The 26743-nt window shown below is 48.1% G+C and overlaps 1 protein-coding gene across 4 annotated transcripts in view; it reads right to left on the reverse strand.

Annotated features, from left to right (window-relative positions):
* LOC140391721 (coiled-coil domain-containing protein 81-like) overlaps nucleotides 1-26743 on the reverse strand; it is a 252969-nt gene that overhangs the window by 107285 nt on the left and 118941 nt on the right. For all 4 annotated transcript variants that reach the window (XM_072476491.1, XM_072476493.1, XM_072476490.1 and 1 more), the window contains one exon: nucleotides 8690-8807. In XM_072476491.1, coding sequence (XP_072332592.1) covers nucleotides 8690-8807 — 118 coding nt within the window. The remainder of the gene's footprint in view (nucleotides 1-8689; nucleotides 8808-26743) is intronic.

Genomic DNA, 26743 nt, shown 5'->3' on the forward strand with positions numbered 1-26743 from the left:
TACCCCTTCTGTGTTAGCTGCTTCTTTAGGAGGACGGAGAAAAATGTCTCTCTGGAGCTGATGCCCCTGCAAAAAGGCAGCTTTTATATCTATAGATTTGCATTCCCATGCCTTTGTGGCTAATAGAGCCAAGAAGATCTTTAAAATAACCTTTCCTGCTGTAGGTGAATCTACCGTTAAAACCTGATCTTCTAAGTTTTCTTCAAATCCCCTTGCCACGAGCCTGGCCTTTGCCTTATAAGTTCCATCTGGAAGATTTCCGTGCAAATCCATATGTGGGATAGAGCTCTTTGTCCCCTATCCAGTACTTCCGTGTATACCCCAAATTCACTCCAACTATGCAATTCTTGCTGTTTAGCTTCTTTAATAACTTTTTCATCTAATTTATTTCAAGCCACCAAAATCTCACGTGCATGTGGGCTTCTACTCCTGTTAGTATTTGTAGTCTTACTCATGTTCCGAGATCTTGACAAACTACGTCTCCTCTCCCGCCTGGTATCTCGTTCTGTACTGCTACTGCTTGATCTTTCCCTTCTGCTGTGGGATGTCCTTTCAATAGTTCTCAACCTTTTCCTGCGGACCTGTTCACTATCCGATGCACTATCTGAACTGGTACTGCATTTCTGTGCCCTCCATTTTTGAACTTCGTTTTCCCAATCCATAGTCTTGACTCCTTCCCCTGAATGCTGTACATTCAACCAATGTTTATACTTTCCAGTGGCCTCCCTGCTCTACTAATAACAGTTGCATCCTTCCATTGACTAGACCTTTCAGGCAAGTATGTCACTTTTGTACCAACTTTTGGCAGTTGCCCTTTCGGAAAAATGACCTGTTTTAATTCACCAGAAGTGTTGTGTTCCTCCACAGAAACCCTGTCTATATCAGTTAATTGGTCCTCATAGTTCTGTAGCACATGCGTACCAGGTGACTCTGGTTCCTCGTCATGTCTGCTCTGTCTAAATTTGAAAATTTGTAATCTGTACCCATTATCCTTGATGAATGGACCCTAACAGTTTGATTACCATGTTGCAAAATAATTGTTTTGCCACCTATGCCTGTGATCGTCCCTGGGCCTTTCCATTCATTAGAATTATCTCTCTTATAGTATACCATGTCTCCTTGCTGAAAAATGGCATCTAATGGCCATACGTTATGTCTTAAAGCTCTGCGAATTCTTTCAGAGACTTCTGCTTCCAAAAGTCTTTTCTGCTTCTACTGCTATGTAATGCATTTAAATGTTCAGCAAAACCAGAGCTAATTGTAGTCCCCTCCCAAGCTGGAGGCTGGTCATCCAAAATGGACGGAATTTTAGGATTTCTACCAAACACTAATTGATAAGGACTGTAGCCCCCAACCATCTGCAATGAATTCTTTGCATGTACTGCCCATGCTAAAGCTGAATTTAGCCTGCAATTTGGTCGATCTGCCAAAATGTTCCGAAGCACGTCATCAATGACAGCATGATTTCTTTCACAGACACCATTACTAAATGGGCTTTCTGCAGCCGTATTCATAACTCTGATATTCATGTTTTCACACATATCCTTAAACTCATCATTAGCAAATTCTCCCCCATTGTCCGTAAGGAATTTTGCCGGAGAACCCATTCCTGTCCCTATCCATTTTTCCACGATTTGATCCAGAATTACTCTCTTTTCTTTACTTCGTACAATCGTTGATTGACTAAATCTGGTTGCTAAATCTACAAAATGCAAAATAAATATATTATTTGCTTTATCCCAGATCTTAAGGTCCATGGCCACAATGTTGTTAAAATCCCTCGCCAAAGGTAGGGTTACTATCGGTCGTGCTGGTGTCCTTCTATATTTCCTACAAACTTCACAGCGGTCACTAACCTGTTCTATCAGTTTAGTATAGTCGTCATCCCATACCCCTGCATCCTTTAATAAATTTTTCAGCCTCCGAGGAGACGGATGTGCAAATTGCCTCTGCAGTTTTAATACCACAAGCTTTTTATCAGCTAAAGTCCCATTTTCAACTGCCATTAACACATCCTTAACCACTCTGCTTGAAAAATTATTTGTCAGTAATGGAATACAATAGTGTCCCGACTGTGTAAATTGTAAGTCCACAGTCTTTCCAAAAACTGTTGCCTTATCCTGTTCCATATCCAGTTTCATGTGTGCTTTCTTCATCGATGGTCTGCTCAGAAGCAAAGGTATCTCACTTGATACAACATCCGTGCTAATGAAATGATTCACTCCGGCAATATTGCAAGGGATCACCACTCTTTTCAGCGACTTCAGAGTATTATCATCCCCAAACCTGAAACTTGTGGAACTTTCAAATTCCTTAACCTTGTTACGATTTTCAGCATTCAAAGAGTCCAGGTAACATTTTAACCAGTCAATTCCACACACAGTAGATACTGTCCAATACAGCACAGTTGAAGGATTCTGCAACCAACACCCTGATTGCCGGCGTAAAACTGCGTGTCAATAGGACAATGCCTTCTTTCTGGTCACTATCTTTTTCCTCTTCTGACTCTTCCATATCATGTGTCGCTTCAAACACTCTATCATAACGAGTTGGACAGTTGAAAGCATAATGGTATTGAGAGTCACATCAAAAACATCGATTTATCATGCCCCGTACATTTCTGGGGTTCATCTTCCTATTGTAGGTTCTAACTGGGTTTCTGTCTTCATAATTTCCTTGTCTCGGTCTCCGTCTATAGTCTTGAGCCCTGTTCGTAGCCATACGATTTCGCCATCCTGTTACTAGTGTATCTTCCATATTCTGCCTTATTGCAGGCTGACCTATTTGGGTCATCAGAGCCATCGGAATCGAATGTTTCCCCAGAAACTTTTGTAAAGCTTTTGTCATCTGTTCGAATAAGGTATCCTTATCAGTAAACTGAACTCCTGTCAAAACCAGGAGCCTATCCATGTTGCTCACTCTAGCACAGTCAAGTAATTTAAAGGCCAACACAGACTGTGGAAATTCCAAATTGTGTTTCTGCAGCCTTTTATATAGTCTGCCAAATTCCATTATATAGTCTTCCATGGAGATATCCTCCATCTTCCGGAACTTATCAAAATCCGACCATGCTTCATACACACTGAACAAGTCATCTTTCTTATAAATCTTATCCATATAATGTAATAAAGTCTCCAGACCTTCTTCTGAGTCTAACTCTTCCAATTACAGCTCAGAAAGCACTTTGTTTCGGATTTTACTGCCATATGGCAGAGAAAGAACCAATGCCATACCTTGTTTTCTCTTTCCCAAAGCAGTTACTTTAGTCCACATAACTACTGCACTTCTCCATTGGTCGTACGATTCCCTTTCAGAAAATAAGGGAGGATAGTCATATCTAGCCATCTTTATCCTGGGTTCAGCCATGTATCTTTTTTTTTTTCCTTCTCACTCACTCCTTGGTTTGATCAGGAAAAGTTGTATCTTTCAAACCTTCACATTTGCACAGCAACCATCCTCTGCTACCATTGTTAGATGTTTTAGTTGCTGTGAAATGAAGAGTCTAAAGTTCTTGTTCCTTTTCACCAAACACCATTTATTTCACTTCCACAGCCTCTGCACAAAACTCTGAACAACACACCACCTGACAGAGACCACCTGAAGTCCCTTTACATATCAGTGTATATTGCATGGATACTTAACATAAATGAGACAACTAATTGCAATGTCTCTTAACCCATTAATTAACACATAAATAGGTTACATGAGTGGGCAAAGGTTAGTGTAGTGTTGGCAAAAATGAAATTGTCCATTTTGGCAGGAAGAATGAAAACAAAGCATATTATTTAAATGGTGCGTGATTGCAGACCTCTGAGATGCAGAGGGATCTGGATGTCCCAATGCATGATTCACAAAAGGTTAGTATGCAGGTAAAGCAAGTAATTGGGAAAGCAAACATAATGTTGTAATTTATTGCAAAGGCGATTGATTCCAAAATTGGCTTCAATTATATTGGGCATTGGTGAAGCCACACCTGGAGTACAGTGTATAGTATTGGTCTCCTTATTTAAGGAAGGATGTAAATGTGTTGGAAGCAGTTCAGAGAAGGTTTACTACACTAATACCTGGAATGGGACAGTTGCCTTATGAGGAAAGGTTGGACAGGTTATGCTTGTATCTGCTAGTGTTTAGAAGGGTAACCTCTTGTGAATGTGGAGTTGAGGTTACTATCAGATCATCTATGATCTTATTAAATGGCGGAGCACGCTCGAGGAGCTGATTGTCCTCCTTCTGCTCCTGATTTGTTTGTTTGTATATATATGTATGTATCTCCAGCATCGTATTGTCAATGCTGTTAGATGGTGGCATGGTAACATTCGGGATTATGACATTTGTCTACTTGATGCTGATAGTCAGACCAATTTCTTTACAGGTGTGGGAAGGTTTGTCCATTTGCTGTTGAAGATGTTTCTCAGTGTGGAATACTAGTGTGGCATCATCAATGTAGAGCAAATCCTGAACGAACACTTGGTGCACCTTCGACTTGGATCTCAGATAATCAAGGCTGAATTGCCTTCCATCAGTTCGTGTATGTAAATCGACACTCACTGTAGATAACTTGAAGGCAGATGACAGCAGCAAAGAGGGGAGTATGTCAAAAAGGGATGTTCATATGCTATAGGTCTGCACACTACTGGGGTTCAAACCTCCACTAAGCTTTTCTGAAACTCTAGCCTAGAGCCATGAGAAGCTCAGTTTCCACGTGTCACCATGAGGAAGGACAGCTGAGAACTTGCTGATGGAGAGGTTGCGCATTGACAGAGAGAGATGTACATATTTGCTTCTTTTTTTTCGCTTTGTTGCTAGCCAGCAATGAGGGTTGAAAATGAGAAGCAAACTAGTATACAAAAGCAGAAAGCATGCTAACTCTCTTCACCCACACAATATACACATTACCCTGACCTGTTGAACACAAATGGTTGAGTTGCTGTTTATGTGGTGAAGTTCAGAAGATCATAAAATAGATATGAGAAAGGATATTCAGATTTTTCATCCAACTAGAAAGAGGCTATAATTCTCCATTATTGTATCCAGCAGTTTCTTAAATTACTTTTTTCTTCGATTACCCTATCTGAAAGTCTTTTCAAGACTTTGAGCATAATTTAAGGGTAATTTTCTGATGTGGTGCTTCTATAGTGCAGTCTCATCCATAAGTGGTGCATTTCCGAATTGACGGCACCTAGACATGCTAAAAACATTCATAACAAGTGACTCGTGTGGTAGATAGCATTTATCCCAGAGCTGATAGAGCCAAGAGAGGAGATTTGTGGTGCAGTGACAATCATGGGTCATTATAGAGGACTATAACTTTAAGGTACTGTGTGTATATTCTGGTATGCACATTTGTCAACAAATCCAAACTCTTGATAGAGATTAACAATTATAATAAAAATCTTCATTGTCACAAGTAGGCTTACATTAACACTGCAGCAAGGAAGATCCTGTGAAAAGCCCCTCGTTGCCACATTTCGGCACCTGTTCAGGTACACAGAGGGAGAATTCAGAATGTCCAAATTACCTAACAGCATGTCTTTCGGGACTATCCCAGCTTTTCAACCAAATGCAAACAAGATAAGAATAGTGAATTGAAATTATTTTTTCAATACTCAGACTTGTCTTTAAGCGTATCTCCAAGCTTATGAGCTGAGTTGAGATTTATTTGTAGTATTCAAAGTATTGCATGCAAAGTTTGAATCTTCAGCCACTGTATCGTGGCTTGCGTTTCAGGAATTCAGGTATCAAAATCATCGCACTGGATTCAAAAACTGTTCAAATTTACATCAATTAAAATGAATAACCAGAAAAATATATGTACTTTAAATCAAGTACAAAAGCGTCTCATCTGAATTCCTAACACATACCCATATTGTGCAAAACGCTGTACCAATAATATCAACGTATAAAATATAGTCCTTTATTTCAATTTTCTCAATTAGCTTTGCCACTGATAGAACAGAAATGTGCTATCTGTTGTATATACACGTACACTAAAAGCTACAAGGGATTCCAAAAAATGTTTGATTTGTAAACTGGGTTTAGAATTGATACTGTCCTTCTAGACCCAAGGCTGTAAAATACATCATAATACTTCAGTGGCAACCAAAATATGAATGATTCAATTGGCCAGAATATATCACAAGGGTTTCAATATTCCTTATGTTTAAGAAACCTCAGTTCTGAAATTGTGCAGTTTCATATTAGTAAATATAATTATGTATTTTTCAAGAAATTCCTTTTCATGTTATTTTGCCACGGATTTTAACCCATTTACTTTAAAAGACTAATCTCTTTCTTAAAATAACTTAGATTACCCATGGAAAGTTTTTGAAGTGTAGTGATTGCTATAATGTAACAATGATAGGCATATCATTGGGATTTCTGTCCATAAATAATGCCATGAGAGGTCTGCCAGCTATAATCAAGTCTTGAGGAAAGCACACGCAGTCACACACTTCCTACAGCACTTAAATATATAACACATAGTGTGACATTTCTCAGCTGTGGCAAACATTTTGAATTTATTTTAGTACCAACAAATATATTCCATAATGTCTCATTTGGCCATTCCTCACAGTTCTTCTATTTTTGCATGGGATGGACATTGTTCGTGAGGCTAACATTTGCTGCTCATCTTAATGGCCCTTGAGAAGGTTGTGGTGAGCTGTATTCTTGAACTGGTACAGTCTATCTGGTGAAGGTACACCCACAGTGCTGTTAGGAAAGGAGATCCAGGGTTTTGATCCAGCAACAATGAAGGAACAGTGATATATTTCCGAGTCAGGATGGTATGGGGCTTAGAGGAGAACTTGCAGGTGATGATGCTCCCATGTGTCTGCTGCCCTTGTCCTTCCAGGTGGTGGAGGTCCAGGTTTGGAAAGTGCTATCGATGGACGCTTGGCAAGTTGCTATACTGATACTGCATCCTGTATATGGTACACATTGCTGCCACTGTGCGTCAGTGGTGGATGTAGTGAATATTTATGGTGGTGGATGGGTTCTGATCAAGCAGGCTGTTTTGTCCTGAATGGTGAAAAGCATCATGCGTGTTGTTGGAGCTGCATTCATTAAGGGAAGTGGAAAGCATTCCACCACGTTTGATTTGTGCCCTGTAGATGCTCTTTTGTTGAATATGGTCATTACTTGGCACTTATGTTACTTGCTGCTTATCGGCCCAAACCTGAATGTAGTTCAGATCCTGCTGCATCTGGACACTTCAGTGTCTGAAGAATGTCCACGATGACATTCCTCATTACCGCTGTCTTAACTACCGCAGTATCTGCTCCACTTGTAAAGAAGATTTAAAACAATTTTAAAGACTTTGAAAATGAAAACCGGCAATCCTTTGCCATTACTGCATTTACAGCAAAGCAGAAGATGTGCCTGTGTGGGCCTGACCTTGCTGGAGCTCTCAGGGTTTAAGGAATTTGCACATTGCTGGCAGATGTTTGCACCAATATTGGCAAACCTTGCGCACTTATGTCATGGTAGGGGAAGGAAAAATGGTATTAGATAGTTTTTTATTTGCAAAAGTCTTTTTTTTATTACCTGGCCATTACTGAAATTCCATTCTTTGTCCTCATCCAAATGCTGCAAACCACAAACCTAACCTAGAACACTAAAAGGCCCCTTTCCCTCCGTACAAATGCTCTGTAATTTGTAATACGTTACAGGTACAGAAGGGAGGACGAGTGGGAAATTTGACAGATGATGCCATCTCACCAGTTCTGCCTCCTATTTGTACGTCAAGCTGCAGAAAGGGTCAGATGCAACTTCTATTCACCTATATCCCGAGATGAAATCCCAGCAAAGCTTTCTTCAAGACAGAGACTGGAATGATCAGGTCCCATCAATTTTCCATTCCCACTAATCTTCACCAACCCCTTTTGCCTCAGGCCCCAAGAAAATTCCTAATCCATGCATTTTAGAACGTTTTCTACAAGTATTTAGCAGTTTCACAATGTCTCCAAATGCTTTCATACACTCATCAAATAAACAAAACCATGGTTCAGTTCTATAACTTGATTTGTAACTCACATAATTTCTTTAAAGAATCTACAGAAAGGGACTTTACCTAGTCTTAAATTCTATTTTATACAGTATAATGTCTTGTCTTTATAAATTATCATAACCTGTGAGTAGTATCTTTGGAGCATCATTAATTAGTATTAGACAAGTACTGGACATGAAGAGGAAGGCAAGATATAATTTAGAATTTCATCAAAATTATATGGTATTATAAAAGTAAAGTTGCCATAGTCCCAGATGACCATTGGCTGCTGTTCCCTTTGAGGGGGCAAGCTGACTGGTGGTGATTTAACTTGAGGATCACCACACCTCAGGCGAGGGGCAAGGTTGAGAAGGCCTTGGGCCTTCATGACTAACCTTAGCTGGCACGGGAATTGAACACCCCGCTGTTGGCATCGCCCTGCATCACAAATTTTGTCAAGCATTTAACAATCTACTTTATTGACGTAGTTGAGCTAAATTAATTCTCCCATTTCTTAGAAAATAAAGACAACGGCAGGACTAGAATGTAATGGTGAATCCAATTACTGTATAATATATCAAAATTGAAAATTCCAATCAACTTGACCCTTTGCAATTTACATGTAGGAGTCATGAAAATGGATAGTGGTTTATGACACAAATGACGCCAAGTATTAACTAGATGCGACCAATCATAAAATACCTTTCTGAAAAATCTTTGGGTTCAGCAATCTTTTGAAACTCTTCTGTCAGACATACAGCAGAGGTTTTAGCAGGTATAAAAGGTTGTTTAGCAAAAGGTTGCTTGACATGGGGCATTTCTGTTAAAACAAAAAGTGCATTAGGGTTAAAAATTTGCCAGAATCAGGCACAACGGCAGTGATGCAACTTCACTATGCATACAAACTGGGAGGCCAGTCCAAGATTGGGCCTTGGACCTTACTAATATATAAATTGAGTGTGCTGCCTGCACCTGCGGCATTTCTAAAGCCAGCTTGCTCATTTGAACATAAATTAACATTTGGTTGCAGCAGCCCAAAACTAAGTACCATGGCTTGGGGCTGGCCAATTGAAATACTGTGGAATCAGGTGGGCATTCCTTTGGATATTCTTTGCTACCAGCAGTGTTTTTATTTTTTAAAGCATATACACTACTCGGTTGATGTATTACAACCACTATAAGCAGTGCAAACCGTAATGTGCGAGCTTCCCACTTGCAAAGAGCAGCCTAACAGCCCTGAAAGGATGGAAGAGAAAAGAAAGAGGGAAAGGTTAAAAAGGTGACAGAGGTTAAAGCTAACAGTGAAGAAGAAAAGGAAGGAATGGCCGAGGAGCAAGGGAGACATGAAACAGAGGCAGAAAGTGAAGAGCGCCAGAAGTGTCATGGTGGTTAGAATGCAATAGGGCATGAAAAACACCAACAGTGAGATGTACTTGAGGAAATGCATGTGCAAAAAAAGTGACAGAAGGATAAACAGTATATCTAACAATGATGATCTGCTTGCAGACATTGGAGACAATGGGCGGGATTCTCCGCAATCGGCCGATGTCCGCCGACCGGCGCCAAAAACGGCGCAAATCAGTCCTGCATCGCACCGCCCCAAAGGTGCGGAATTCTCCGCATCTTGAGGGGCCGAGCCCTCACCTTGAGGGGCTAGGCCCGCGCGGGACTGATTTCCGCCCCGCCAGCTGGCGGGAAAGACCTTTGGTGCCCCGCCAGCTGGCGCGGAAATGACTTTGCCGTGCGGCGCATGCGCGGGAGCGTCAGCGGCCGCTCACGGCATCCCCGCGCATGCGCAGTGGAGGGGGTCTCTTCCGCCTCCGCCATAGTGGAGACCATGGCGAAGGCGGAAGGAAAAGGGTGCCCCCACGGCACAGGCCTGCCCGCAGATCGGTGGCCCCGATTGCGGGCCAGGCCACCGCGGAGGCACCCCCCGGGGCCAGATCGCCCCGCGCCCCCGCCAGGACCCCGGAGCCCGCCCGCGCCACCTTGTCCCGCCGTTCGAAAGGTGGTTCAATCCATGCCAGCTGGCGTGGGTTGACAGCGGCGGGACTTCAGCCCATCGCGGACCGGAGAATCGCCGGGGGATTTCTGCCGGCCGGCGGGGCGCGATTCCCACCCCCGCCGAATCTCCGGTGGCGGAGAATTCGGGACACGGCGGAGGCGGGATTCACGGCGGCCCCCGGCGATTCTCCAACCCGGTGGGGGGTCGGAGAATCGCGCCCATGAACACCCAGTGTAAGAAAATAATAATAATATAGTAATCTTTATTGTCACAAGTCGGCTTACATTAACACTATAATGAAGTTACTGTGAAAATCCCCTAGTCGCCACATTCCGGCGCTTGTTCGGGTACACAGAGGGAAAATTCAGAATGTCCAAATTACCTAACAGCACGTTTTTCGGGACTTATGAAAGGAAGCCGGAGCACCAGAGGAAACCCACACAGACACAGGGAGAATGTGCAGACTCCGCACAGACAGTGACCCAAGCTGGAAATTGAATCAGGGTCGCTGGTGCTGTGAAGGCACAGTGCTAACCACTTTGCTACCGTTCTGCCCGTATAGAAAAAGTGAGCAAAACATCCAGCCAAGTAAGATTGCACAGAACAATAAGAGAAACATTTTAACCAACAACTTAGCCTCTTCAATACTTGGAGAGAATCATCAGGGTAGAGTTTCACTTTAATCAGATTTTGGATGCCTTGCCATAATATCAGCGATCTCTGAGTGCCACCCTAGCTCATAAGGGCAACTTTGGAGGAAATTCTGGTGGCTGCATCATATAGCCAATCCAGATATTTTCTCTGTGGAGGGGGAAAGGGAACAGTGGCAGGGCAGAGAGATAAAGTATGAACAGTCAAGCATTGGGCTTTGCGATTTTTGTAGGGAAGAATGGAGCATCATGCTCCCTACAACCACAAAGATCTCAGGCGGGATTTTTCGGCCCCACTCGCCCAGCGACTGTAAATTCCCACCCGGGGTCAACGGACCTTTAGATGGTCCCCGTCCCGATTGTGGCGACCATGCGTTGGGCACGTCCGAAAAATCCAGCCCCTCTAAATAGTGTCTGGACGGGCCAAGGGCAGTCTGCCTAGGACTGCATATGTAACACCACACAACACCTGGTACCAGTAGGCCGATTGCAGTGCATGCTATATCCATTGATACCTCAAAATTAGATGGCAGAACTACACCTAGTGCAGAATCCTAATGTGCAGATTGGAAGTAGGTTCCTGCTCAGGTCATCCTGCTGAAGTCCTAAAGAAAATGCAATGACTGCAAATGGAACAGGAACAAGGTGTTAATTGGTCTACTGAAATTAAGACCCACTATTGTCCCATTCTTACACTCTGGAGCAGTGAATATTGGCCCCATAGTGTTTAAAAATACTATCAAATACATTTTTGAGTATAAAAGTGAAAGAGAACTGCATACAAGGAGGAGGCAAAAGGGAGGTGACAAATCCACACAAGTGGATATTTAATAACAGAGACAAATTCTGATATGGAAATGAAAAGAAAATGAAATGTGGTGGGTCAAAACATACACTGGAGGCTTCCAGTATTTAACAAAGGTGTTTATTGGTGAAAGTCAGTTAAATAACAGGCACAGAACAAAATATTAGAGGTCTTAACACTTTAGTCCGGGGTCCTGCTCCCAGAGCCCTGCGCAAACTCCCTATTGTGCAGAGGCTCCTGGGTGTCCTAGTGCATGAGTCGCAAAAAGTTGGTTTACAGGTGCAACAGGTGATTAAAAAGTCGAATGGAGTTTTGTCCTTCATTGCTAGAGGGATGGAGTTTAAGATTAGGGAAGTTATGCGATAACTGTATAAGTTGTTAGTGAGGCCACACCTGGAGTATTGTGTTCAGTTTTGGTCTCCTTACCTGAGAAAGAACATACTGGCACTGGAGGGTGTGCAGATGAGAGTCACTAGGTTAATCCCAGAGTTGAGGGGGTTGGATTACGAGGCGAGGTTGAGTAGACTGGGACTGTTCTCGTTGGAATTTAGAAGGATGCGGGGGGGATCTTTTAGAAATACATAAAATTTTGAAGGGAATAGATAGGATAGATGCGGGGAGGTTGTTTCTACTGGCGGGTGAAAGCATTACTAGGGGGCATAAGTAGAAGCCAACTGTTTTCTAACATACCTAATAGGTAAAAGATAGCTAAATATTAAGCCCCTGTCTTACTAAATACCCATTTTAAATTCACTCATAACCTCAGGTCATCTCAAAACATACAGCTTACAAAACAGCATGACACAGCATAAATTCTGCAACATAAAAACACATAATTCAACAGAAACACAGAAGAACCTGATAGATTAAAACAAACACTTTGACAAGACAGTGTCCAAGGGCAGGGCAGACTCCATGGCAACAGCATAGCAATGACATGGTAATATCAAGGCACCATTTTTCTCAATGTTGATAACAGCTAAGTCAGCAAGAAGTCAGTTCAAGCCGGTCATGATAACAGCATAGAATCACATGCCATAACACATACAAGAATTCATTTATGAAACATTTCAAGTTAATGTTGCACATTAAAGACTGACAGCTAACCATCAAATCAAACTCATTTAATTTTAACCCAAACCAATTAGGATTACATAGGGGTGTAGATAGATGGCTAAAGACTGATATGATTTAGTAAAGTCCGTACGGCCATCTTTTTCCTGGATCATTCTATACTTTGATCTTACTTACTCGCTGTCTCTATTTTTCATATTTTCACTTTTCCACTCTAACTCTTGAAGTAAATGCAAGCTGTTTGCCGTAAGCAAGAAAATCATTTCTGTATCATTTGAAAGTTAAACTGTGTACAAATTACTTCTCTTTGAGTCCTTTTGCATGCCGGACTTATAAGAGAATAAGTGATTCTCAATTGTGATCAATTGAAAATAAATGATTTTTATTTGCACCCGAGAAGTGTTAACTCAAATTTCTACTGAGTTTTAGTGTTCGCAGGTGCCACTGGATCCGCATGGTAGATCTCTACAGCATAGCCTCAAAATAAGGGGAAGTAGATTTAGGACTGAGCTCAGGAGGAACTTCTTCACCCAAAGGGTTGTGAATCTATGAAATTCCCTGCCCAGTGAAGCAGTTGCCTCGACAGCTGGTTGTATAGATTCAGGAGCCCCTGACTGCCCTTGGCTAGATAAAGTTACATGAGTGTTCACAATACTGGTGGGACTTGTTGACTCCAAGCTGGGGCCACCAACACCAAACTTCTCAAGTGGTCAACATGCTTTCTGATGACCTTCCCATTGACACTGACCACATATGACACCAGCCCCGACTGGACCACAACCCGTCCCTGAGGCAAAATTACGGCCCAAAATTGGGTCTCCTACCCGGAACAACTTACTGCCCCTCTGCTCTGACCGTTGAATCTTCTGGGAGGCCTGACATGCCTCCACCCTCCCCACCAAATTTGGAAACACAAAATCCAATCACGTTCTCAGGTGACGGTCCATTAGTAGCTCAGTTGTGGAGTGGGGGGTTCAGTTGTAGAACAGGAAAAAAATAGCCAATGGCTGGTGAAATGGATTATCAGATTTTTTTCCCATTGCATTCCTGAAGGTCTGAACGGCCCTCTCAGCCAATTCATTAGATGCTGGATGGAATGGGGCCATCCTCGTGTGGCGTGTGCCATTTGCTCCTACAAAATCCTGGAAATCATTGCCAATAAAGGGGGTGCCATTGTCCAAGACGATTCGGGAAGTCCATGAATGGCAAACACTCGGCATAAGGCATGCATCGTGGCCGCCAAAGCCGTGATGCCCATCTCTTGAACTAATTGCTACTTAGAGTGGGCATCCACCAGAAATAAATACATCAAGGCCCACGTAGTCAATGTGGACCCGGGTCTACGGATGACCTGACCATTCCCCAGGATGAAAAGTGGCGGATGGAGGCAAGGACTGTTGGAGTTTGGTAAGAGTGGCACTGTTGCACCAATTCTTCAATGGCTTTATCTATGCATGGCCGCCCGACGTAACTGCATGCCCGCAGCTTCATCTTTGTCTACCCTGGATGGGTGCTATGTAGCTCCTGTAGGAGTCCCCCCCTGGCTGGAGGTGGAATGGCTACTCGTGATCCACACAGAATCATGCTATCCTCGCAGGTCAACGTCCTGACAAGTGAAGTAGGGCCTTAGTTGCTGAGGTTTCTTGTACTGCCACGCAGTCTGTATCATTCTTTTCTTCTTTGATAGTATGGGGTCTCGCTCGGTAAAATTAGGATGATGTCCAGTGGACACTGGCACAATGTCTATGAGGTTCAAAGCCAGTAAGATCTCCTGGGGTACTGGTGGTGGTGGAATGCTCTTTGGCAGGGGTAGGCAACTTAATGCAGCCACATTGACAATTTGAATGTCGGGTCAGTACTAGAAAGCATAGTCGCGGACTTCCGGGTGCGGCTATGCAGAGCTAGGCCACATATTCGGTAGCTCCCGCTTGGAACGGACTTTTGGGCTTTTTTACAGGGCCCCCACGGCATTTGGCATTTCCCGGTGTGGGAAGAAGACTGCAGCATTCCACTGACAGTGTCCCCCAGGAATGTTATGTCTTTTGGCTACCAGACCCGGCAGAAACAGTAAAAGATTTGGCAGCAACAGGATAAACAGGGCCTCTTCCAGCATGCAGGCAGGGGAAGGGCAAGCTTAAAGCTGCAATCTGACTTGACTCTATCAAAGGTGAATTCTAGCAGCAGAGGGAACAACTGTGAAAAGATCTACCAAGGCCATTGAAGAAGCAGGGACGAGGCTTCCGGTGGCGGCCATGGAGGAGTAGGTCGCGCATTCGGCAGCTCCTGTCTGGAACGGACTCCCAGACCTTTTTCAGGAGTTTCCATAGACTTTTTGGGGCAGACTGGTGAAGCGAACACTGCCAAAGGATTCCCTCTCGACTTCCGGTTGCGGCTATGTGGAGCTAAGCCACACGATTCGGCAGCTCCCGCTACCACGGACTTTTGGGCTCGTTAGAGGAGCCCCAACGGAACTTTTTTTTTTTTTGACGCAGCCCGTGGGGAAGGGAAGAGAGAGGTCCCCCTCCAACCTCTATGAAACGGACCAGAAGTGTAACGGCCAAAGGATGGGCACTGGAGCAACGGGAGAAGTGAGGGGAAGAAAACAAAATGGCAGCGGCCAGGGACAAAGGGGAGCTGCAGGAGTTCATCAAGCGCTGCTTCAAGGAGCAGCGCGAGGAGATGCGCAAGGAGATGTTGGCGCCTATTCTTTCGGCAATTGAAGGACTCGGGATCACCCAGAAGGTCCACGAAGCTAAGATCCAGGAGGTACAGAAAAGAGTCAGTCAGAACGAGGACGAGCTCGTGGGCCTGGCGGTGAGAGTGGAGCAGAATGAGGCACTACACAAGAGATGGGCGGAAAGACTCGAAGACCTGGAGAACAGGTCGAGGAGAAAGAATCTGCAAATCCTGGGTCTCCCTGAGGGAGTGGAGTGGGCTGATGCCGGGGCATACGCGAGCACGATGCTCGAGGCGATGATGGGCACGAAGGCCCCTTCGAGGCTGCTGGAGTTGGACGGGGCACATCGGGTGCTGGCGAAGAAGCCCCAGGCAAATGAGCCGCCAAGGGCGATGGTGGTGAGGTTCCACCAGTTCACGGACAGAGAGTGGGGCCTGAGATGGGCCAAGAAGGAGCGGAGCAGTAAGTGGGACAATGCAGAGATCCGAATATACCCGGACTGGAGCAGGGAAGTTACAAAGCGGAGAGCGGGTTTCAACTGGGCCAAAGCGGCGTTGTACCGGAAAGAAGTGAAATTCGGAATGCTGCAGCCAGCGCGACTGTGGGTCACATACAAGTGCCAACACTATTATTCGAAAGGCCTGAAGAGGCGTGGACCTTTGAACAAGCCGAAAAGTTGGACTCTAACTGAGGGATGTTTGGGGGTTTGATGTATGATGGTTGTTGTATAGAGGGGGTCAATCACGCGCAGGAAATGTTACATGGGCTGGGGGAGAGAGACAAGGCCGCGAAAGGAGCTGCGCCAGAGGGGGCGGAGCGGGCTTTGGAAAGGCAGGAATGGGAACGAAGGATTGGGAGACTCCCACGCGGGGAGGTCAATGGGACGGCGGGGGAAGCCGGGGTCAGCAGCCGTCAGCTGACTTACGGGAGTGACATGGGGGGAGCAAAAAAGCTAGACAGGGGTCTAGTGGGGGAGGGGAGGGGGGAAGGGGGGAGAAAAAGAGTTGCTGCTGCACTGGCCGAAAGGGAATGGGACACAGAAGAGGTGGTCGGACTTCCGGTTGCGGCAGGGATGAGCTAGCCGCACGTTTCGGCGGCTCCAGCTCCGACGGAACTTCGGGCTCTTTTAAGACGGCCGTAAAACCCGGTGCGAGGCGCGAGGGAAGGGAGTCCCCCCCGAACGACGGAGGGAAAAACCGGCGGCGGCGGCTGCAGCCCGAAGAATCTGCAGCCAGAAGGTCAGAGGGAGTGGAACAAAATGGCGGCGGAGAAACCACAGGTGACATGGGGGCCTGAGCAGGACGAGGTAGTGAGACGGTGCGTGGACCTGCTGAAGAAGGAGGTAATGACCCCGTTGTTACAGGCAATTGAGGGGCTTAAGGAGACTTTAAAGACCCAGGAGACTGAACTTCGCGTGGTGGCGCAGAAGGTATCAGGTATTGAGGACGAGGTCCTGGGCCTGGCGGTCAAGACTCAGACGCACGAGGCACTTCATAAAAAGTGTGCTGATAGGATTGAGGCCCTTGAAAATGGAGCGCGAAGGAAGAACCTTCGGATACTAGGTCTCCCGGAGGGTGTGGAAGGAGTGGACTGTGGAGCGTACGCAAGTAAGATGCTGAGCTCACTGATGGGTGCTGAGGCCCCTGCGGGCCCCATGGAGGTGGAGTGGGCAAATCGGATCCCGGCGAGAAGACCAAAAGCGGGAGAACCACCGAGGGCGATAATCGTGCGATTCTACCGCCTTAAGGACAGAGAAGAGGTCCTGAGATGGGCTAAAAAGGTGCGGAGTAGCAGATGGGAGAATGCGGTGGTAAGAATCTACCAGGATTGGAGTGCGGAGGTGGCGAGAAGGAGGGCGAGCTTCAACCGAGCCAAAGAGGTTTTGCACAAAAGGAAGGTGAAGTTTGGGATGCTGCAGCCGGCAAGACTATGGGTCACGCATCAGGAGAGACACTATTATTTCGAGACGGCGGAGGAAGCATGGTCCTTCATCAATGAAGAGAAACTGGACCGGAACTGAGGGACTGATGCTGCAGGGAACTGTTATTGTTGTTATTATTGTTTTTGTTAATGGGTTGGTGAAAGTTAATCGAGAAGTAAACAGGGAAGGGGGGGACACTGGGGAAATGTGGGCGCCGGTGAGGGGGGAGAGGCGGGACATAGTCAGAGAATGGGGAAGGAGAGGGGGAGGGGAAAGGGAGCTGCGCCATAAGCGGCGGGTCAGGTAAAGGGATGTTCCCGCGCCAGAAAGAATAAGGCGGGAAAACAGGCGCAAGGCGGATGGGAGTTCCCTCACACCGGGGGGGGCCGAGGAGCGAGCAGGAGTAGCCGGGGTCAGTTGAAGTCAGCTGACTGACGGAAGTGATATGGGGGAGCAATCAAGCTAGATAGGGTTCTAGCGGGGGGGGGGGAGGGGGAGACACAACTGGGTTGCTGCTGCGGAAATCCAAAAGGAAATGGCTAAAGAGAGGGTGGTCGGGGGCGGAATGCGACGCTGGGGGAGCGAGCGGGAGCGTGGAGGCGGGATATGGGACTGGCCTAGAGAAGGTAATGGCTAGTCGACACGGGAGGGGGGCAGGTAGCCCCCCAGTGAGGCTGATCACGTGGAACGTGAGAGGCCTGAATGGACCGATAAAAAGGGCCCGAGCGCTCGCGCATTTGAAAGGACTAAGGGCAGACGTGGCTATGCTCCAAGAGACGCACCTAAAGGTGGCGGACCAAGTTAGGCTAAGGAAAGGATGGGTGGGACAGGTGTTCCACTCAGGACTGGACGCAAAGAACAGAGGGGTGGCCATTTTGGTGGGGAAACGGGTAGCATTTGAAGCAAAGAACATCGTAGCAGATAGTGGAGGTAGATATGTAATGGTGAGTGATAGGCTGGAGGGAATGGAGGTCGTGTTGGTTAATGTGTATGCCCCAAATTGGGACGATGCGGGGTTCATGAGACGGATGCTGGGGCGTATTCCGGACCTGGAGGCAGGAAATTTGATTTTAGGAGGGGACTTCAATACGGTGCTGGACCCGGGGCTAGATAGATCCAGCTCAAGGACTGGAAGAAGGCCGGCAGCGGCCAAGGTACTTAAGGGGTTTATGGACCAAATGGGGGGAGTGGATCCATGGCGATTTCTTAGACCCAGGGCTAGGGAGTATTCCTTCTTCTCCCACGTCCATAAAGTGTACTCCCGGATAGATCTTTTTGTTTTAGGAAGGTCGTTGATCTCTAGGGTGGAATAAGCTGAATACTCAGCCATAGCGGTTTCGGATCATGCCCCACATTGGGTGGACCTGGAAGTAGGAGAGGTCAGGGAGCAGAGAACACTCTGGCGATTAGATGTGGGACTGATGGCGGATGAGGGAGTGTGTGCAAGAGTGAGGGGGTGTATCGAGAGATACCTGGAGGTCAATGACGACGGCGGGGTCCCTGTGGGAGTGGTCTGGGAAGCACTAAAAGCGGTGGTCAGAGGAGAGCTGATTTCTATTGGGGCCCACAAAAGGAAAACAGAGGCCAAGGAAAGGGATAGATTACTGGGGGAGATTTTGAGGGTGGACAGGGAATTTGCAGAGACCCCGGAGGAGGAGCTGTACAGGGAGAGGAGACGACTCCAGACCGAGTTTGACCTTCTGACCACCAGAAAGGCGGAGGTACTGTGGAGGAAGGCACAGGGGAGGAGGTATGAATATGGTGAAAAGGCTAGTCGCCTGTTGGCGCACCAACTGCGAAAGAGGGCAGCAGCGAGGGAGATAGGAGGAATTAGGGATGAAAGGGGAGACACTGTGCGAAGGGCAGGAAAGATAAATGAGGTGTTTAAGACCTTTTATGAAGAACTGTATAGGTCTCAGCCCCCAGAGGGAGAGGAGGGGATGCGGCAGTTCCTGGACCAGTTGAGGTTCCCGAAAGTGGAGGAGCAGGCGGTGGCAGGCCTGGGGGCGCCGATTGAGGTGGACGAGGTTATTAAGGGACTGGGAAGCATGCAAGCAGGGAAGGCCCCGGGGCCGGATGGGTTCACGGTGGAATTCTACAGAAAATATGTGGACTTGTTGGCCCCGTTGTTGGCGAGGACGTTCAATGAGGCCAGGGAAGGGGGGACACTACCCCCGACAATGTCGGAGGAGACGATATCGCTAATTTTGAAGAGGGACAAAGATCCGATGCAGTGTGGGTCCTATAGACCTATTTCACTATTGAACGTGGACGCCAAACTGCTAGCAAAGGTGCTGGCATTGAGGATAGAGGACTGTGTCCCAGGGGTGGTGCACGAAGACCAGACAGGGTTCGTAAAAGGGAGACAATTGAATGTTAACGTGCGACGGCTATTAGGGGTGATAATGATGCCCTCAGTGGAGGGGGAGGCAGAGATAGTGGCGGCAATGGACGCAGAGAAGGCATTTGATAGGGTGGAGTGGGAGTATTTATGGGAAGTGTTAAGGAGGTTTGGGTTTGGGAACGGATTTATTCGCTGGGTTAGACTACTTTATGGGGCACCGACGGCAAGCGTAGTTACAGGTCGACATAGATCGGAGTATTTCCGATTATATAGGGGAACAAGACAGGGATGCCCGCTGTCTCCATTGTTGTTTGCGCTGGCAATTGAACCTCTGGCCATGGCGCTGAGAGACTCCAGGAAATGGAGAGGGGTGACTAGAGGGGGAGAAGAACACCGAGTCTCGTTATACGCGGATGACCTATTGCTATACGTGTCGGACCCAGCGGGGGGGATGATAGAGGTTATGCGAATCTTGAGGAGGTTCGGGGAATTTTCGGGGTATAGGTTAAACATGGGGAAGAGTGAATTATATGTGATACATCCAGGGGACCAGAGTAGAGAGATAGAAGGCTTACCGCTAAGGAAAGTGGAAAGAAACTTCCGATACTTGGGGATTCAGATCGCTAGGAGCTGGGGAACCTTGCACAGACTTAATCTGACACGGCTGGTAGAACAAATGGAGGAGGACTTTAAGAGGTGGGACATGCAGCCTTTATCGCTGGCGGGCAGGGTGCAAGCAATTAAGATGATGGTCCTCCCGAGGTTCTTATTTGTATTTCAATGTCTCCCTATTTTAATCACCAGGACTTTTTTTAATAAAATAGATCGGAGCATTACGAGCTTTGTGTGGGCAGGGAAAGTTCTGAGAGTAAGGAGGGGGTTCCTTCAGCGCAGTAGGGACAGAGGAGGACTGGCACTACCGAACTTGGGAGATTATTATTGGGCCGCCAATGTGGCAATGATACGTAGATGGATGATGGAGGGTGAGGGAGCGGCGTGGAAAAGGCTGGAGAGAAGGTCCTGTAAAGGGACGAGTCTAGAGGCGCTGGTGACGGCGCCGCTACCGTTCTCACCGAAAAAGTACACCACGAACCCGGTGGTGGCGGCAACACTGAACATATGGGGACAGTGGAGGCGACAGAGAGGGGTGCAGGGAGCCCTGGTGGGGTCCCCTATCAGGAACAACCATAGGTTCGCCCCAGGAAGAATGGATGGAGGATTTCAAAGCTGGTACCAGTTGGGAATTAGGAAGGTGGGAGATTTATTCATAGATGGGACTTTTGCGAGCTTGGGAGCACTGGAGGAAAAGTATAAGTTACCCCGGGGGAATTTCTTGAGATATATGCAGGTGAGGGCGTTTACTAGACAACAGGTGAGGGAATTTCCGCGGCTCCCGACACAGGGGATACAGGACAGGGTGCTTTCAGGGGTGTGGGTCGGAGAGGGCAAGGTGTCAGAGATTTATAGTGAGATGAGGGAAGAGGGGGAGGAGTCGGTGGGCGAACTAAAAAGAAAGTGGGAAGAAGAATTAGGGGAGGAGATAGAGGAGGGTATGTGGGCTGATGCCCTAAGCAGGGTAAATTCCTCTTCCTCATGCGCCAGGCTTAGCCTGATTCAATTTAAGGTGCTACATAGAGCACACATAACGGGGGCAAGATTGAGCAGGTTCTTTGGAGTGGAGGACAAATGTGGGAGGTGTGGCGGGAGCCCGGCAAACCACGCACATATGTTTTGGGCGTGCCCGGCACTGGAAGGGTATTGGAAGGGAGTGACGGGAGTGATTTCGCAGGTGGTGAAGGCCCGGGTCAAACCAGGCTGGGGGTTAGCTCTATTTGGAGTTGCGGAAGAGCCGGGAGTGCAGGAGGCGAAAGAGGCCGATGTCGTGGCCTTTGCGTCCCTCGTAGCCCGGCGCAGGATCCTACTCATGTGGAAGGAGGCGAAACCCCCCGGACTGGAGGCCTGGGTAAACGATATGGCGGGGTTTATTAAACTGGAGCAGATAAAGTTTGCCCTGAGAGGATCGGCTCAAGGGTTCACCAGGCGGTGGCAGCCATTTCTCGACTACCTAGGGGAACGTTAGAGGGAAGACGGATGACCAGCAGCAGCAACCCAGCGGGGGGGGGGGGGGGGGGGGGGAGGAGGCTCAGTTGAGTATAGGTCAATAGAGTACGAGGTTTTGTTACTTGTATATTATTATTGTTAAAAAGTTTTAAAATTTCTGTTTTGTTACTGTTATCGTTTCGCTTGTTTTGTAAGCGGGAAAAATGTTGCTCAGGGAAAAAAAATTTCAATAAAATATATTTTTTTTAAAAAAAGAAGAGGTGGTCGGGACGGGGGTTCCCCCCTCTGGGGGATTGGAGGATGAGGGAGGCGTGGACACGGGACAGGCCCAGAAAAGGAGATGTCTAGTCGGCGGGGCGTGTGGGGGGGTGAGAGCCCCTCCAATCCGGCTGATAACGTGGAATGTGAGGGGCCTGAATGGGCCGGTGAAGAGGGCTCGAGTGTTCGCGCATTTAAAGGGACTGAAGGCGGACGTGGCCATGCTCCAAGAGACACACCTGAAGGTGGCGGACCAGGTTAGGCTAAGAAAGGGATGGGTAGGACAGGTATTCCACTCGGGACTGGACGCGAAGAATAGAGGGGTGGCAATATTGGTGGGAAAGCGGGTGTCATTTGAGGCCAAGACTATTGTAGCGGACAATGGAGGGTGATATGTAATGGTGAGTGGTAGGTTGCAAGGGACGTGGGTGGTGTTGGTAAACGTATATGCCCTGAACTGGGATGATGCAGGATTCATGAAGCGCATGTTGGGACGCATTCCGGACCTGGAGATAGGAGGCCTGATAATGGGGGGGGACTTCAATACAGTGTTGGATCCAGCACTGGACCGCTCCAAATCAAGGACTGGAAAGAGGCCGGCGGCGGCCAAGGTACTTAGGGGGTTTATGGATCAGATGGGGGGAGTGAACCAATGGCGGTTTGCAAGGCCGCAGGCCAGGGAATTTTCTTTCTTCTCCCATGTACACAAAGCCTACTCCCGGACAGATTTCTTTGTTCTGGGTAGGGCGCTCATCCCGAGGGTGGAGGGGACGGAGTATTCGGCTATAGCCGTTTCGGACCATGCCCTGCCCTGGGTGGAACTGGAGCTGGGAGAGGAAAGGGACCAACGCCCGTTGTGGCGGCTGGATGTGGGACTGCTGGCGGACGAGGTGAGGGGGTGTATCGAAAGGTACTTGGAGGCCAACGACAACGGGGAGGTGCGGGTGGGGGTGGTATGGGAGGCGTTGAAGGCGGTGATCAGGGGAGAGCTAATTTCCATTAGGGCTCATAGGGAGAAGACAGAGGGTATGGAAAGGGAGAGGTTAGTGGGGGAGATTTTGAGAGTGGACAGGAGATACGCAGAGGCCCCGGAGGAAAGATTACTTGGGGAAAGACGACGGCTCCAGACGGAGTTTGACCTGTTGACCACAGGGAAGGCGGAGGCACAGTGGAGGAAAGCGCAGGGGGCGACCTACGAGTATGGGGAAAAGACTAGTGGGATGCTGGCACACCAGCTCCGTAAGAGGATGGCAGCGAGGGAAATAGGGGGAGTCAAAGATGGAAGGGGAGCCACGGTTCGGAGTGCGATGAAAATAAACAAGGTATTCAAGGCCTTTTATGAAGAGCTGTACAGATCCCAGCCCCCAGCGGGGGAAGAGGGGATGAGATGATTCCTAGATCAGCTGAGATTCCCGAGGGTGGAGGAGCAAGAGGTGGCTGGTTTGGGGGCACCAATTGGGTTGGAGGAGCTGAGCAAGGGTTTGGGGAGCATGCAGGCGGGGAAGGCCCCGGGACCGGACGGATTCCCGGTGGAGTTCTACAGGAAGTACGCAGACCTGTTGGCCCCGCTACTGGTGAGGAACTTTAAAGAGTCAAGAGAGGAGGGGACCCTGCCCCCAACAATGTCGGAAGCGACAATTTCTTTGATCCTAAAGCGGGACAAGGACCCACTGCAATGTGGATCGTACATGCCGATCTCGCTCCTCAATGTGGATGCAAAGTTGCTGGCAAAAGTGCTGGCCACGAGGATCGAGGACTGTGTCCTGGGGGTAATCCACGAGGACCAGACGGGATTTGTAAAGGGCAGGCAACTAAACACCAATGTGCGGCGGCACTTAAACGTGATAATGATGCCATCGGAGGGGGGAGAGGCGGAGATAGTGGCAGCTATGGACGCGGAGAAGGCCTTTGACCGAGTAGAGTGGGAGTACCTCTGGGAGGTGCTGCGTAGGTTTGGGTTCGGGGTAGGGTTTATCAATTGGGTTAAGCTCCTTTACAGAGCCCCGGTGGCGAGTGTAGTGACGAACCGGCGGAGGTCGGAGTACTTTCGACTGTACCGAGGGACGAGGCAGGGGTGCCCCCTGTCCCCCCTGTTGTTCGCATTGGCGATCAAACCATTGGCCATGTCATTGAGGGAGTCTAATAAATGGAGGGGGGTGGTCCGAGGGGGAGAAGAGCATCGGGTGTCGCTATATGCGGATGACCTGTTGCTGTACGTGGCGGATCCAATGGAGGGGATGGTGGAGGTCATGCAGACTCTAAGGGAGTTTGCGGAGTTTTCGGGCTATAAGCTCAATGTAGGGAAGAGTGAGCTCTTTGTATTACAGGCGGGGGACCAAGAAAGAGGGATAGGGGACCTACCGCTGAGGAGGGCAGAGGGGAGCTTTCGGTATCTGGGGATCCAGATAGCCAGGAGTTGGGGGACCCTACATAAACTGAATCTGACGAGGTTGGTGGAGCAAATGGAGGAGGATTCCAAAAGATGGGACATGTTACCGCTCTCGCTGGCGGGTAGAGTGCAGTCGGTCAAAATGGTGGTCCTTCCGAGGTTTCTGTTTGTGTTTCAGTGCCTTCCCATCATGATCACTAAGGCCTTTTTTAAGAGAGTAGGCAGGAGTATTATGGGGTTTGTGTGGGCGAATAAGACCCCGAGAGTAAGGAGAGGGTTCCTGGAACGCAGTAGGGACCGAGGAGGGTTGGCGCTGCCAAACCTGGGGAGCTACTACTGGGCAGCAAATGTGGCGATGATCCGCAAGTGGGTTATGGAGGGAGAGGGGGCGGCATGGAAGAGGATGGAGATGGCGTCCTGTAAAGGAACGAGCCTGGGGGCGTTGGTGACGGCACCGCTGCCGCTCTCGCCGACAATGTATACCACAAGCCCGGTGGTGGCGGCAACGCTAAGGATCTGGGGCCAGTGGAGACGGCACCGGGGTGCAATGGGAGCATCGGTGTGGTCCCCGATCAGGGGTAACCACCGGTTTGTCCCGGGGAAGATGGACGGGGGGTTCCAGAGCTGGAATCGGGCGGGGATTGGAAGAATGGGGGACCTGTTCATCGACGGGACGTTTGCGAGCCTAGGGGCACTGGAGGAGAAGTTTGAGTTACCCCCGGGAAATGCCTTTAGATATATGCAGGTGAGGGCTTTTGTGAGGCGACAGGTGAGGGAATTCCCGTTGCTCCCGGCACAAGAAGTTCAAGATTGGGTGATCTCGGGTGTATGGGTCGGGGAGGGCAAGGTGTCGGAAATACACCAGGAGTTGAAAGAAGAGGGGGAAGCGCTGGTAGAAGAGTTGAAGGGTAAATGGGAGGAGGAGCTGGGGGAGGAGATCGAGGAAGGTCTGTGGGCTGATGCCCTAGGTAGGGTTAAATCCTCCTCCTCGTGTGCCAGGCTCAGCCTGATACAATTTAAGGTGGTCCACAGAGCGCACTTGACGGGGGCGAGGTTGAGTAGGTTCTTTGGGGTAGAGGACAGATGTGGAAGGTGCTCAGGGAGCCCGGCGAACCATGTCCATATGTTTTGGTCATGCCCGGCACTGGAGGGGTTCTGGAGAGGAGTGGCGGGAGCAATATCTCAGGTGGTGAAAATCCGGGTCAAGCCAAGCTGGGGGCTAGCAATATTTGGAGTAGTGGACGAACCGGGAGTGCAGGAGGCGAAAGAGGCCGGCATTCTGGCCTTTGCGTCCCTAGTAGCCCGGCGAAGGATCTTGCTAATGTGGAAGGAGGAGAAGCCCCCCAGCCTGGAGGCCTGGATAAATGATATGGCTGGGTTCATAAAGTTGGAGAGGATTAAGTTCGCCTTGAGAGGGTCTGCGCAGGGGTTCTACAGGCGGTGGCAACTGTTCCTAGACTATCTCGCGAAGCGTTAGAGGAAGGTCAGTCAGCAGCAGCAGCAACCTTGCGGCGGGGGTGGTTGGGGGGGGGGGGGTTGGAGGGGACGTATGGGGGGGGGGGGGGGAAGGGGGGACTGCCTGGGAGGGTGGATGAGCGAGAGATAACATGAAGGGTTGGGGAAACTGGCACGTACGGGTGAGGGCCAGTGTACAAAGCTGTGTAAATCTATCATTTTGCCATGTATTTATCTTGCTCTGCGCAATTTCTCTTTTTTTTTGTTACGAGGGGGGGGGGGGTTATTGTTTGTAAGGGAGAAAAATTGTGTTAAAAAACTTTAATAAATATATTTTTTTTTAAAAGAAAGCATAGTCGCAGGCTGCCAGCAGAAAGGCCCAACATTGTTCTCACACCGAGGCTATGACAGTATGGTCTTCCCTTAAAAGAACCAGTAATGGCTTATGGTAGGTCACTGTGTCAAACCGCCGTTCATACATATATTGGTGGAATTTCTTCACACCCTGTATAACTGATAGTTCCGTTCTGCTTCTGAAAAAGTCCCTGAGCCAAAGACAGTAGGGCACTCAGAACCATCTCCCATTTTGGGGGATAAAACTGTCCCTATAACATAGAGATGCACACATGTAAGCACAATCAGGTTCCCTGGGTCAAAATGAACCAAAAGGTTCAAGGACTCCAAGGCTTGCTTCACAACTTGAAAGGCTTCCTTTTGGAGCGCCCTCCATTACCACCATTGATGCTTCTTTAGTAGATGGTGTAATGATGCCAACGTTGTGATTAAATTTAAAATTAATCGTCCATAATAATTTACCATACCGAGAAAGGATTTGAGTTCACTGACATTTTTGAGTACAGGGACTTCAGCAATAGCCTTGACCTTCCTTCCAGGGGATACAACCCTGTCGTATCAACACTAAATCCTAGGTATGTCACTTCTGAGGCCTGGAAAATACACATCAGTGAAGGCGACAAGACCAAAGGAAATGAAGGAAGCTCCTTGTGTAAAAATTCACACAGCTGAATACATTGCATCTCGGAAGCTGGAACTTCTCTAACAACTTGTCTAGACTGGTACACCTACCGTACAGAAACCTGTGTCTCTAAACCTCTCC

The sequence above is a fragment of the Scyliorhinus torazame genome, chromosome 15, assembly GCF_047496885.1.
Source record: "Scyliorhinus torazame isolate Kashiwa2021f chromosome 15, sScyTor2.1, whole genome shotgun sequence".
In the NCBI taxonomy this organism is placed as follows: Eukaryota; Metazoa; Chordata; class Chondrichthyes; order Carcharhiniformes; family Scyliorhinidae; genus Scyliorhinus; species Scyliorhinus torazame.